At 51.9% G+C, this 13,524-nt stretch overlaps 2 protein-coding genes across 2 annotated transcripts in view; one reads left to right on the top strand and one right to left on the bottom strand.

The window, feature by feature from the left end:
- The window catches only part of COL5A3 (collagen type V alpha 3 chain), a 50,499-nt gene extending 49,243 nt beyond the window's left edge, over window positions 1-1,256 (bottom strand). The window contains exon 1 of the mRNA XM_037992519.2: window positions 971-1,256. Coding sequence (XP_037848447.2) covers window positions 971-1,058 — 88 coding nt within the window. The 5' untranslated portion in view covers window positions 1,059-1,256. The remainder of the gene's footprint in view (window positions 1-970) is intronic.
- A 2,939-nt stretch (window positions 1,257-4,195) lies between these two features.
- On the top strand, window positions 4,196-13,285 carry RDH8 (retinol dehydrogenase 8). Its single transcript, XM_037992267.2, has 6 exons — window positions 4,196-4,313; window positions 7,928-8,086; window positions 9,624-9,803; window positions 11,696-11,789; window positions 12,263-12,446; window positions 12,542-13,285. Exons 1-6 carry the CDS (start codon window positions 4,211-4,213, stop codon window positions 12,755-12,757), a joined length of 936 nt encoding a protein of 311 aa, XP_037848195.2. The 5' UTR covers window positions 4,196-4,210; the 3' UTR covers window positions 12,758-13,285.
- The last annotated feature ends 239 nt before the right edge of the window (window positions 13,286-13,524 follow it).

Here is a 13,524-nt window from a genome sequence, read left to right as displayed (position 1 = left end):
CCGGGAGCGCCCCCTACTCCGAACCCTGAGGGGCGGGACAGGGCGCCCAGCCAGATGCGCGCAGCTGGGCGTGCGTCAGCGCTGACTCACCCATCCGGCGGCCCCCGGGACCCCTTGGGGGCCCCTGAGAAATTCCTCGGAAAAAACACCCAAGGCTCCAGCAGCTGGGGTGGGAGGGGGGGAGCAACTTCCACTCCCGCCCCGCCCTGCGCCCCGCCCCGCCTCGCCCCTCACCGTGGCCCTCCCCGAGGCCCTGTCCATGGTGCTGATCGCGGCTCTGGGGACTGCGGGGTGGGGGAGGGGGCGACAGGGAGGGAGGGGAGGAGACGGGCACTCGCCAATTTGGGGCAGAGGAGGGAAAGGGAGAATGGGGTGAAGCCATTTAAAGAGACGCAAAAGAAACTGTGGGTTCCCAAAGAGCACCCCCATACTCGTCCCCACTCACCTTCATCCTCATGGGTAATTATTTGCACCCAAAAATCACAACTACACCCCTCATAGGGACACTCAGAGACACACAGTCACACGCATAACCACACACACGGTTACCCTCGAAAATCAGCACATAGACAAATGCACAAGTGCATACTCACCTGTTGCAATACACACCCTCTCAGCACTGCCCTGTCACTCACAGTCACACTATCGCCATCAACCTCCACATGCAAGCACACACGCAATTTCACTCCAAATGCACAGACATGCTACACACACACACACACACGCACACACCTGCACATTGCATGCATTCCCACGCGCTCGCCAGAAAACGCAGTCACACATCCCCACCCCTACCCCCGAACTATCACACACCCACAAATCACCCAGAGTCGGACACTCATGCGCCCACATCACACCGGGACCCCACGCAGCGCCCACGCCCTCCCCCTCCACGCCCCTCCACGCCTCGCTCTTTTAGGCCCTCTCTGAGTCGTGGACCCTGGGTCCCATCTCTTCCCTCCCGGCTCACCGGCCTGCGTCCCCGGCAGAAGCTGCAGCGCGGCCAGGAGCAGGCAGAGACCGGCCCGCGGCTGGCCCAGGCCCCGGCGGTTCCCCATCCTGGCGGGGCCCACGGGCAAGGCGGGGGACCAGTCGGGGCGGTTGCCGGGCGCGGCGACTCCTCGGGCTCGGTGCAGTTACTCGCGGCGCCCGCTTCTCTCGGGGTCCGCGGGAAACTGTCCGAGACCCCGCCCTGGCCTCGCCCTGCGCTCCAGCGCCTGGCCAGGCGGGGCTCCTTGGAGGGGGAGCGCTGACAGCTGGACTGGGAAGTTGGGAAACTTTGTGCTGAGCGCTGATTGGCCGGCTGGTGTGGAGCCCAGCGCCAGAAGCTGGGTTGTTCCTGCCCCACCCCACAGTGGAGGAGAAGGGTCACTCCCACCCAGTCCTGGAGTTCGAGGGTTCCAGCCCTACCCCAAACCTTTTCGGCCTAGCAGATCTCCTCAAAGGAGAGCTTAGCCTCATTCAAACCTTCAGCCTCCATCCAGGCCCTGGAAAAGGGGGAGGTGCAGGTTTATACCAAATCTTTTTTTTTTTTATCTTTTATTTTTACATTTTATTTTGGAGACAGGGTCTTGATCTGTCACCCAAGCTGGAGTGCAGTGGCCCAATCATAGCTCACTGCAGCTTCCAACTCCTGGGTTCAAGCCATCCACCTGCTTCAGCCTCCTGAGAAGCAGGTACCACAGGCACACACCGCCACACTTAGCTAATTAAAAAATATATATATTTTTCTAGAGACCGGGGTCTTGCTTGCTGCCCAGGCCAGTCTTGAACTTCTGGTTTCAAGCGATCCTTCGGCCTTGCCCTCCCAAAGCGCTGGCATTACAGGCATGAGCCACCTCACCTGGCACCAAGTCCTTTCTGCCTCACTCAGGCCCCCAAGTGGGGTCCCAATCTCACCCCAAACTCTCATTCACCTACCTGCTTTATCCTCAGTCCCTTAGCTGCACAATAGGAGGTACCAGCCTCAGCCCCAGAGCCTTTCCTTCAGGTCCCTAAGGGGTCCTGATCCCACCTCAAACCTCACCCCAGATCCCAAAATGGGGTCCCCAGTCTTACTCCAAACCTCAATCTCTCCACTGAAATCCCTGAGTCACATGTCCTGGTCCCAAATTCTCACCACAGATCCCAAAACACAGTTTTCACTTTCCCCCAAATTATTGATTCCTCAAATAAAGGGTCTTATATGCATCCTTAACCCTCATCTCCTCCCACCCCAAACCAGGTCTCCAGTGGATGCCCTGGCCCCAATCCCAAATCCCCACCAAATGGGGGAGTCTGAGGTGGGTGCGGTGGCTCATGCCTGTAGTCCCAGCACTTTTGAGAGGCTGAGGCAGGCAGATCGCTTGAGTCCAGGGTTTAGAGGCCAGCTGGCTAACATGGTGAAAACCCATCTCTGCTAAAAATACAAAAATTAGCCAGGCATTGTGGCTGGCCCCTGTAGTCCCAGCTACTTGGGAGGCTGAGGTGGGAGGATCACTTGAACCAGGGAGGTGGAGGTTGCAGTGAGCTGAGGTTGTGCCACTGCACTCCAGCCTGGGCAACAGAGCAAGACTCTATCTGTCTCAGAAAAAAAAAAAAAAAAAAAAGGCCCGGGGGTGGTGGGAAATCTGTCCCTGTTGCAAAGCAATGCACAGTCACGGGGAGGAAGGGGTGGATTCTTGCCATTCTTGGGATAAGGCAGAGGCCCCCGTCACCGTGCTGGGACCCCCACCTCCAGCATGAAGAGGCCCCCAGGAGGTCAAATAGAGCTTTTATGCAATTGGACAAGCACAGACACGCAGGATGTGAGGGTGCTTCCCCAGGGAGGAGAGGAACCAAGAGGCGTATCCTGAGCCCTGAACTGCTCCCCGAACCCTGCTCCCCCCACCCCCGCCCCAGGGGAAGAGGGAGATGTAAGCAGTGCCTCCTTCCCAGTCTCTGACTCCCCAGACAAAGAGTCTCTGTGTTCCTGAAGAGGAGGGGGTGGGGCCCCATCAGGCCTGAGGGGGAGACGGGGCCCCCCAGGGTGGGAGGGGGAGAGGGAATCTCTGTAAGCCGTGCCTCCCCCCACCCCAGGGACATCTGAAGCTGAGACTTCTCTAACTAAAAGGCTCTCACAAAATTCCTGCCTGCCCTGCCTTGCTGGAAGTTCTTCCTGTAGTCTAACTACATCTTCTGACAGTTCTACACCCCTTCCCTCTATGAAACACCATTTCTGGATCCACGTTCTCTGTCTCCTTCTCTCACGCTCTCCCTTCAATCAGAGATTCTTCACCCAGAATACAGACACTAATTCCCCCCAACTTTCTCAGAAACTCTCCCCAGCCCTAAATAATTTATACTCGGCCGGGCTCAGTGGCTCACGCTTGGAATCCCAGCACTTTGGGAGGCTAAGGCCGCTGGACCACTTGAGGTCAGGAGTTCAAGCCTGACCAACATGGAGAAACCTCATCTCTACTAAAAATACAAAAATTAACTGCGTGTGGTGGCACACACCTGTAGTCCCAGCTACTTGGGAGGCTGAGATAGGAGAATCGCTTGACCCTGGAAAACGGAGGTTGTAGTGAGTCGAGATTGTACCACTGCACTCCAGCCTGGGTGACAAGAGCAAGACTCTGTCTCAAAATAATAATAATAATTATATTATTAATATTATTAATTATAATATTTATTATTATTATTATTATTTACACTCATAATAAAAATTGAAAATTAAGAAAACAGTTACAAATGTCCAAGGCAGGAGGATCGCTTGAGGCCAAGAGTTGGAGACCAGTCTGGGCAACAGAGCAAGGTCCCATGTCTAAAAACAAAGTAAATTTAAAAATTAGCTGGGTATGGTAGTGTGTGCTGGTAGCCCCAGTTACTCTGGAGGCTGAGGTGGAAGGATCGCTTGAGGCTGCGGTGAGCTATGGTGGTGCCACTGCACTGCAGCCTGAGTGACAGAGCAAGACGCTGTCTCTTGAAAACAAACAAACAAAAATGTGTATAGTAGGTGTGGAGAAGAAATTTTTGGGAGATGAAGAAAATGAGGTGCAGAGAGGATTTAAGAGATTCTCTCTAACTGCCTGTTCAGGGTCAGTCCAGAATTGAGGGTCTCCTGGGGAGGGCGGAGGCTTTGCCCTGCAAATCTGTGGGAGGGGGTTAGGAGGGAGCAGACGAGCCCAGGATGAATGGTCAGAGTCAGGTGCTGCCCGGCGGAGGTCACGCGTCCAGGGAGGGGATCAACATGGCCGCTGCACCCCGGACTGTGCTGATCTCCGGCTGCTCATCAGGAATTGGTCTGGAACTTGCAGTGCAGCTGGCCCATGACCCCAAGAAGCGTTACCAGGGTAAGAGGTGTAGGGCGGCGCTAGGAGGCAGCAGGGTGGAAACAGCTTCCCCAGCACTGTCTCCCCTACCCGTCTCTCCCAGCTGCACTTGTGGGCTTGGGGAGAACTCAGGATACATGCCGTCTTCCTCTCCCTCCAGGAATCATCCCCTCATCCTACAAATATTTCTTGAGCACCTTCTGGGTGTTCCGAATGCTGGCAACACAACGGGGGATGAAATAGACAAAAATCTCAGCCCTCGGGATGGTGTCATGCGGGGAGGAGAGAGAGAATGGGCGATAAACAGATACAAAGAAATTGTTGCTATATCTGGTGGGAATAAGTGCTGAGAAACAAAATAAAGCATGCTGAGAGTGGCAGGGGGTGGGTGGGTGATATTTTTAGAAGGGTTTCACTAGGGCATTTCCTAGATTGGAATAATCACTACCCTGATCCTCACTCCTCCACAGTCTCCCCAGATTACTGCTTTTACTGAGATAAGATTCTTAAGCGCTCCTGACCTTGGGGGTTGAAGGGATGGCCTTCTAGTTCTAAGAACGTGCCTTTCTGCAGCTCTAGAATAAATCCCTGGGACCTGCATCCTAACAACCAGGAGAACCCCTGACCCAGAGGGTGCATGTTGGAGCCAAAGTGGGCAAAGGGTTGTTACTTACAAGGAAGCGACTGGGGGTGAGGGCATTGCCCCAGTTGGCAGGGGTGCTTCTCCCAGCCCTCTGCCCTCTGTTTTAGAGACACACACAGCTTTGAGCATGAGAGCCTGAACGCCAGTGTGCAGGGAATAACCTGCGTTCCTGTGGGCGGGCAGATGGGTGTATTAAACTGCTGGAGGCTAATGTTTACGGAGCTTTTACAATGCACCACGCTGCATTCTAAGTGCCCTGAATCCAGGAAGTCGTTTAAGCCTCACATCACACCTGTGAGGCAGGCACTATCATCCACCCCATTTTATTATTATTTTATTATTTATGTATTTTGAGTCAGAGTCTTGCTCTGTCACCCAGGTTGAGTGCAGTGGCGCATCTTGGCTCACTGCAGCCTCCATCTCCCACATTCAAGTGATTTTCATGCCCCAGTCTCCTGAGTTTCTGGGATTAAGGCATGTGCCACCACACCCGGCTATTTTTTTATGTTTTTAATAGACGAGATTTTACCATGTTGGCCAGACTGGTCTCGAACTCCTGGCCTCAGGTGATCTGCCCACCTGGGCCTCCCAAAGTGCTGGGATTACAGGCATGAGCCACTGTGCCTGGCCTGCCTCATTTTAGAAATGAGGAAACGAAGATGCAGACTGTCAAAGGTCTTTGCTCAAGGTCTCCCAGCTGCAAAGTGGCAGAGCTGGGATTTGAACTCAGGCATCCCATCCCTTGCACCCATGTTTCCCACTATATCACATGTAGATGCAAGTGACCCCATTCACGTGCCTGCTACCCACGAATCACACTGGCCCGAAGACAAGAGGCAAATGCCCTCAGGAGTGTTCTTGGTTGATTATGGTTGCACACATTGGGGGATATCAAACATGCATGCTGGTGCATGTGCAGACATGGTACGTATGCTAAGGTCCTGCTTAAGAGCATAAGCTTGAGGCTGGGCGCAGTAGCTCATGTCTGTAATTTCAGCACTTTGGGAGGCCGAGGTGGACAGATCACCTGAAGTCAGGAGTTTGAGACCAGCCTGGCCAACATGGTGAAACCCCGTCTCTACTAAAAATACAAAAATTGGCCAGGCGTGGTGGTTCATGCCTGTAACCCCAGCCCTTTGGGAGACCGAGGTGGGTGGATCACGGGGTCAGGAGATCGAGACCATCCTGGCTAACACGGTGAAACTCCATCTCTACTACAAATACAAAAACTTAGCCGGGCGTGGTGGTGGGCGCCTGCAGTACCAGCTACTCTGGAGGCTGAGGCAGAAGAATGGTGTGAATCCCAGGGGTGGAGCTTGCAGTGAGCTGAGATTGCGCCACTGCACTCCAACCTGGGTGACAGAGCAAGGCTCTGTCTCAGTCAATCAATCAACCAATCAATAAAAATACAAAAATTAGCTGGGCATGGTGGCAGGTACCTGTAATCCCAGCTACTTGAGAGGCTAAGGCAAGAGAATCGCTTGAACCAGGAGACAGAGGTTGCAGTGAGCCGAGATTTCGCTACTGTATTCCAGCCTGGGTGACAAGAGCGAGACTCCATCTCAAAAAAAAAAAAAAAAAAAAGAAAAGAAAAAAGAGGATAAGCTTGGCCAGGCTCTGTGGCTCTTTGGCTTCTGACGCCTATAATCCCAGCACTTTGGGAGGATGAGGTGGGCAGATCACCTGAGGTTTGAGACCAGCCTGACCAATATGGTGAACCCCATATCTACTAAAAATACAAAAGATTAGCTGGGTGTAGTGGCAGGCAACTGTAATCCCAGCTACTTGGGAGGTTGAGGCAGGGGAATCGCTTGAACCCAGGAGGTAGAAGTGGCAGTGAGCCGAGATCACGCCCCTGCACTCCAGACTGGGTAACAAACGAGAGTGAAACTTTGTCTCAAAATGTGTGTGTGTGTGTGTATATATATATGGCTATTCACTTCAGTGTTCATGTATGTATGTATGTTGGCTATAGGTATGTATGCATTTTTTTCATGGCAGTCTGTTTTATGTTTGTGTATTTTATTGTCTTACCTACTAGGCTATAAATTCCATGAAGGCAGAAATGTCATCTTATCTTATTTATTTGTTTGTTTGTTTATTTATTTATTTATTTATTTTGAGACAGAGTCTCGCTCTGTTGCCAGGCTGGAGTTCAGTAGCATGATCTCAGCTCACTGCAACCTCCTCTGCCTCCCAGGTTCAAGCAATTCTCCTGCCTCAGCCTCCTGAGTAGCTGGGATTTCAGGTGTGTGCCACCACACCCAGCTAATTTTTGTATTTTTAATAGAGTCGAAGTTTCACCACTTTGGCCAGGATGGTCTCGATCTCTTGACCTTGTGATCTGCCCACCTCGGCCTCCCACAGGGCTGGGATTACACATGTGAGCCACCCCGGCCTTATTTTTTTATTTTTTGAGACAGGGTTTCACTCTATCACCCAGGCTGTAGTGCAGTGGCTCCAACTCAGCTCACTGCAGCCTCAATCTCCTGGGCTCAAGCAATCCTCCCACCGCAGCCTCCCAAGTAGCCAGGACTACAGGTGGGGGCCACCCACCACACCTGGCAAATGTGTATATATAATTTTTTTGTAGAGATGGGATCTTGCTATACTTCCCAGGCTGGTCTCAAACTCCTGGGGTCGAGCAATCCTCCCACCCAGGCCTCCCAAAGTGCTGGGATTACAGGCTTGCACCACCATACCTGGCGACTTTATCTTATTTCATGCCATAGCCTCAGCACCTAGAATAGGGCATAGTGTATAGTAGATGCTCAATAAATGTCTGTTGAACTCATGGTTGGAAGGATGGATACAGGTACGTGGAGATGCATGTACACAAGTGTGCACTTGTTGGCTGAGTGATAAATGTGGGTGTGTGAACTTGTGGGTTTCCATCTCTCTGTGACTTTTAATGCAAGATCACAGAAACGTGGAGCCCACACCAAGGGGAAAGGAACTCAGTGCCTGTCCCTGCTCTACTCTCTGCCCCCAGTGGTGGCCACCATGAGGGACCTGGGGAAGAAGGAGACACTGGAGGCAGCTGCTGGGGAGGCTCTGGGGCAGACCCTCACTGTGGCCCAGCTGGACGTGTGCAGTGATGAGTCGGTGGCTCAGTGTCTCAGCTGTATCCAGGGAGAAGTGGACGTGCTGGGTAAGACGTCGCAGCCCCTGATTCACTGAGCCCCATCCTGGTCTGAGTGTAGACCCTCAATACGGCAAGGTCTGAGCACCAGCTCTCTGGTTCCTTCACCAATCTCTGAACCTGGACAGAAGGGGCAGACCAGTTGGCCAACAGGGGTAGACCAGTTGATCCTACCAATTGATTTATTAAGGGCTGGGTGCCATGGCTCATACCTGTAATCCTAGCACTTTGGGAGGCTGAGACAGGAGGATTGCTTGAGCCCAGCAGCTCGAGACCAGCAAAATAGTGAGACTTTGACTCTACAAAAAAATTAAGAATTAGCCAGGTATAGTGGTGCATGCCTAATCCCAGCTACTCAGGAGGCCAAGGTGGGAGGATCACTAGAGCGCAGGGGTTTGAGGCTGCAGTGAGTTATGATAGAGCCAGTCTGGGAGACAGAGCAAGACCTTGTCTCAAAAATCAAAAAAAAATTTTTTTTTTTCTTGAGACGGATTCTTGCTGTGCGCCCAGGCTGGAATGCGGTGGCATGATCTCGGCTCACTGCAACCTCCACCCCCCAGGTTCAAGCGATTCTCCTGCCTCGCCTCCTGAGTAGCTGGAATTACATGTGCCTGCCACCATGCCCAGCTAATTTTTGTATTTTTCGTAGAGGCGAGGTTTCACCATGTTGGCCAGGCTGGTCTCAAACTCCTGACCTGAAGTGATCCGCCCACTTCGGCCTCCCAGAGTGCTGGAATTACAGGCGTGCACTACTGCACCTGGCCAAAAATCTTTTTTTTTGAGATGGAATTTAACTCTTGCTGCCTAGGCTGGAGTGCAATGGTGCGATCTCAGCTCACTGCAACCTCTGCCTCCCAGGTTCAAGTGATTCTCCTGCCTCAGCCTCCCAAGTAGCTGGGATTACGGGCATGCACCACCACACCCGGCTAATTTTGTATTTTTAATAGAGACGGGGTTTCTCCATGTTCGTCAGGCTGGTCTCGAAGCCTGACCTCAGGTGATCCACTCGTCTTGGCCTCCCAAAGTGCTGGGATTACAGGCATGAGCCACCATGCCTGGCCCAAAAATCAATTTTTTAAAAAATAAAAATATTAGAGACACTAGTAATAATCTGAGGCCTGGGGGTGGGGCAGATTTTACGGAATAGAAATTCTCATCTATGGAGAAAGTCATATGTGGTTGGGAAAATTACTTGGATGAGTCACTTGGGGAAGACAGCATGATGCAGAAATAAGTCATAAGGTCCCCAACCTTCGCAGGAAAGTGGGTGTCACTGTCTTGATGCAATTTGGGGTCAGAATCGAATTGCTCATGGATTAAGGGGGCCACTATTCCCAGCAGCCCTTCCTCCCGCTCAGGGCTGAGGATCTCCTATGACAAATGCTAAACTGTGTTTAAAGATCACCAAGATTTCATATTTGTCCACCCACGATACCCTGGACTGGCCCTGGACTTGGAGTACGGGGTGGGGTGATTCAGGGGGTGTCTGGAAGTAATGCTAGAAGGGTAAGGGACTTTCAGGTAACCTTAGTACCTCTTCTCTTAGTGAATAATGCTGGAATGGGTCTGGTGGGGCCCCTGGAGGGGCTCAGCCTTGCTACCATGCAGAATGTCTTTGACACCAACTTTTTCGGAGCTGTCCGTCTCGTCAAAGCTGTGCTTCCAGGCATGAAGAGGAGGCGGCAGGGCCACATCGTGGTGATCAGCAGTGTCATGGGGCTGCAGGGTGAGCTGTGGGGACCCACCCCTGGAAATCCCATCAGCGTCTGATCCTCCCCAGACTGGGAGGACGGTGAATGGGTTTTAGATCATATTCTAAATCAGTGTGGAACCCAGGCTTAGTGATTCATGCCTGTAATCCTAGCACTTTGGAAGGCTAAGACGGGTGGATTGCCTGAGCTCAGGAGTTTGAGACCACCAGTAAGAACAGGTGAAAGCCCATTCTTACTAAAATACAAAAAAAAAAAAAAAAAAATCAGCTGCGCATGGTAGCATGTGCCTGGAATCCCAGCTACTCAGGAGGCTGAGGCACGAGAATTGCTTGAACCTGGGAGGCAGAGGTTGCAGTGAGCCAAGATTGTGCCACTGCACTCCAGCCTGGGCAACAAAGTGAAACTCTGTCTCTAAAATATATAAAATAAAATAAAATAAAATAAAATAAAATAAAATAGCCTGGAGAATTGTGTTCAGAAGGATTCTGAAGTTCAGAAGGAAAAAGTGGCCAGACATGGTGACTCATATCTATAATCCCAGCACTTTGCACGGCCTAGGCAGGAGGGTTGTTTGAGCTCAGGAGTTTGAGACCAGCCTGGTCAACATAGCAAGACCTTATTACTACGAATTTTTTTTTTTTTAATTGGGCCAGGCATGATGACTCATGCCGGTAACCCCAACACTTTGGGAGGCCAAGGCAGGTGGATCACTCGAGATCAGGAGTTCAAGACCAGCCTGGCCAAAATTGTGAAACCCCATCTCTGCTAAAAATACAAAAAAATTAGCCGGGTGTGGTGGCACACATCTGTAGTCCCAGCTACTCAGGAGGCTGAAGCAGGGGAATTGCTTGAACCCAGGAGGCAGATGTTGCAGTGACCTGAGATTGTGCCATTGCACTCCAGCCTGGGCAATAAGAGCAAGACTCTGTCTCAAAAAATAAATAAATAAGTAAATAAACAAACAAACAAAAAACAACAAACCTTTGGCCAGATGCGGTGGTTCATGCCTGTAATCCCAGCACTTTGGAAGGCTGAGGCTGATGGATCACTTGAGGTCAGGAGTTTGAGACCAGAACGGCCAACATGGTGAAACCCCATCTCTAGTAAAAATACAAAAATTAGCCGGGCGTGGTGGTGTGCACCTGTAGTCCCAGCTACTCAGGAGGCTGAGGCAGGAGATTCGTTTGACCTCAGGAGGCAGAGGCTGCACTCCAGCCTAGACGACAGAGTGAGACTCCGTCTCCCTTCAACAACAACAAAAAATAAATAAATTAAATTTAAAAATCAGCCAAGCATCGTGGTGTGTGCCTGTAGTCCCAGCTACTCAAGAGGCTAAAGTGAGAGGATCGCTTAAGCCCAGGAGTTCAAGGCTGCAGTGAGCTGTGATTGCACTGCTGCACCCCAGACTGCAGGACAGGGCAACACCCTATCAAAAAAGAAAAAGAAAGAGAGAGAGAGAGAGAAGGAAGGAAGGAAGGAAGGAAGGAAGGAAGGAAGGAAGGAAGGAAGGAAGGAAGGAAGGAAGGAAAGGGAGGGAGGAAGAAAAGGAGGGAGGGAGGGAGGAAGAAAGGGAGGGAGGGAGAGAGACAATAGCCCTAATGAAGAGAAAAATGAAGAGGATCCCCAAGTGGCCCCAAAGGTTTAGAGAATAGAGGGAAATAGGGGAGTTTCCTGGGACCAGGTGGAGCTGGGAGGAGGTGGCACCCATCACCCGAGAACAACTTCGTTCTGACTCCATATGACCCCATCACACAATGCCATACCCCCATCATCTTGGCACCATGTATCTGCTCTGTCTGGTCTCCACATGCTCTTTGCTCTGTCTCCCAACGACCCCATCACCCTGGAACCCACAAAGCCCACCTCCCAGAACCCCAAAGAGCTCTCCTCCTTCTGACCCTCACAGGTGTCATCTTCAACGATGTCTATGCAGCCTCCAAGTTCGCCCTGGAGGGATTCTTCGAAAGCCTGGCTATCCAGCTGCTGCAGTTCAACATCTTGTGAGGCGGGCACGTGGGCAGAGGGGGCTTGGAGGCAGTGGTGGGGAGGTGGCATTGAAAGGGGGAGAGGAGAGATGAAGACAATGAAGCTGGGTGCAGCAGCTCACACTTGTAATTCCAGCGTTTTGAGAGGCTGAAAGGGGAGGATCGCTTGAGGTCAGGAGTTTGAGGCCAGCCTGGGCAACATAGCGAGACCCCCATCTCAACCCAAAATTTAAAAATTAGCCAAGGGTGGTGGTGTGTGTACCTGCAGTCCCAGCTACTCAGGAGGCTGAGGTAGAGGATTGCTTGAACCCAGGAGTTGGAGATTGTGGTGAGCTATGATCATGCCACTGCACTCCAGCCTGGGCAAGGGAGTGAGACCCTGTATTTTAAAATAAATAAATAAATAAATAAATAAATAAATAAATGGACAAAAAGGGTCAGGGAGTGGTTGGGGCATCAGACTGACACTACCCCTGCCCGGTCGCCAGCATCTCCCTGGTGGAACCAGGCCCCGTGGTCACCGAGTTTGAGGGGAAGCTTCTGGCGCAGGTTTCTACAGCTGAGTTCCCAGGCACTGACCCTGACACCCTGCACTACTTCCGGGACCTCTATCTCCCAGCCTCCAGGGAGCTGTTTCGCTCCGTGGGACAGAGCCCACAGGATGTGGTTCAGGTGAGTGAAGGGCCCAGAGACCCAAGCGGTGGCTCAGGTATGTTGCAGGGTGAAGCCCTTCCTGGGTACCAGGGCTCAGGGGCTCCACTCTGCAGGCCATTGTCAATGTCATCAGCTCGGCTCGGCCACCCCTGCGCCGACAGACCAACGTCCGCTACTCCCCACTGACCATGCTCAAAACCGTGGACTCCTCCGGCAGCCTGTATGTGCGAACCACCCACCGCCTCCTCTTCCGCTGTCCGCGCCTCCTCAGCCTTGGCCTTCAATGTCTGTCCTGCGGCTGCCTCCCAACCCGAGTGCGGCCAAGATGAGCAGAACGGAGCTCACGATCCCCATCCCTGAACAACCAGACCTCTTCATTCCACATTTAATTCAAAGGATGAAAAGACGCTTCATTCATTCATTCTGCAAACTCCCCCTCCCCTGCTCTGTGCCTGGACAAGGCTAGAATCCCAGAAGCGCTCCATTTTCAGGCATAGACTCCTCTGCGGTCACAGCTGGAGCAGAGACAGGGACCCTGGGAACTTGGCCTGGGGAGCCCAGAGCAGGAAGCTGCAGCTGTCTCTGGGAAAGCAAGGGAGGCTTCCTGGAGGAAGGGGCATTGTTATGAGCCTTGAAGGATGAGACAGATCCTGCCACATTCAACCTCGTGACTTCATGATCCTGGGCCTGAGAATACAGGAATAATTCATAACCCACCCTGCACCCCCATGCAGACACCAGAGCTCTGTGGACCAAGGGGACATTGCTGGTCACACACCCCATCAACAAAATGTATTTGAGCACACACCAGCAATGTATGTATATTTTTTCCATTAAATATATATTTATAACCACAAGTTGTAGTTACATTTACTATTTAATAAAGCTCAATTTCTTAAAATTAAATAAAAACTTAAAATGACAGTTGAACTACTGGCTCCAAAGAGAGAGAGAGAGCAAGAGAGAGAAAGCAAGCAAACAAGCCAAGCATGGTGCATCATGCCTGTAATCCCAGCACTTTGGGAGGCCGAAGCAGGTGGATCACTTGAAGCCAGGAGTTCCAGATCAGTCTGGCCAACATAGTGAAACCCTCTCT

Source organism: Chlorocebus sabaeus, chromosome 6 (genome assembly GCF_047675955.1).
Source record: "Chlorocebus sabaeus isolate Y175 chromosome 6, mChlSab1.0.hap1, whole genome shotgun sequence".
Lineage (NCBI taxonomy): Eukaryota > Metazoa > Chordata > Mammalia > Primates > Cercopithecidae > Chlorocebus > Chlorocebus sabaeus.
The sequence above is the reverse complement of the archived record's forward strand: the minus strand, read 5'-3'. Positions and strand labels throughout refer to the sequence as shown.

Bases quoted from the DNA above. Each gene is read 5' to 3' on its own strand.
- RDH8 (XM_037992267.2), top strand. From the start codon at position 4,211: ATGGCCGCTGCACCCCGGACTGTGCTGATCTCCGGCTGCTCATCAGGA. The intron at 11,790-12,262 runs GTGAGGCGGGCA...CCCGGTCGCCAG, and splicing joins CTGCTGCAGTTCAACATCTT to CATCTCCCTGGTGGAACCAG. The intron at 12,447-12,541 runs GTGAGTGAAGGG...TCCACTCTGCAG, and splicing joins GCCCACAGGATGTGGTTCAG to GCCATTGTCAATGTCATCAG.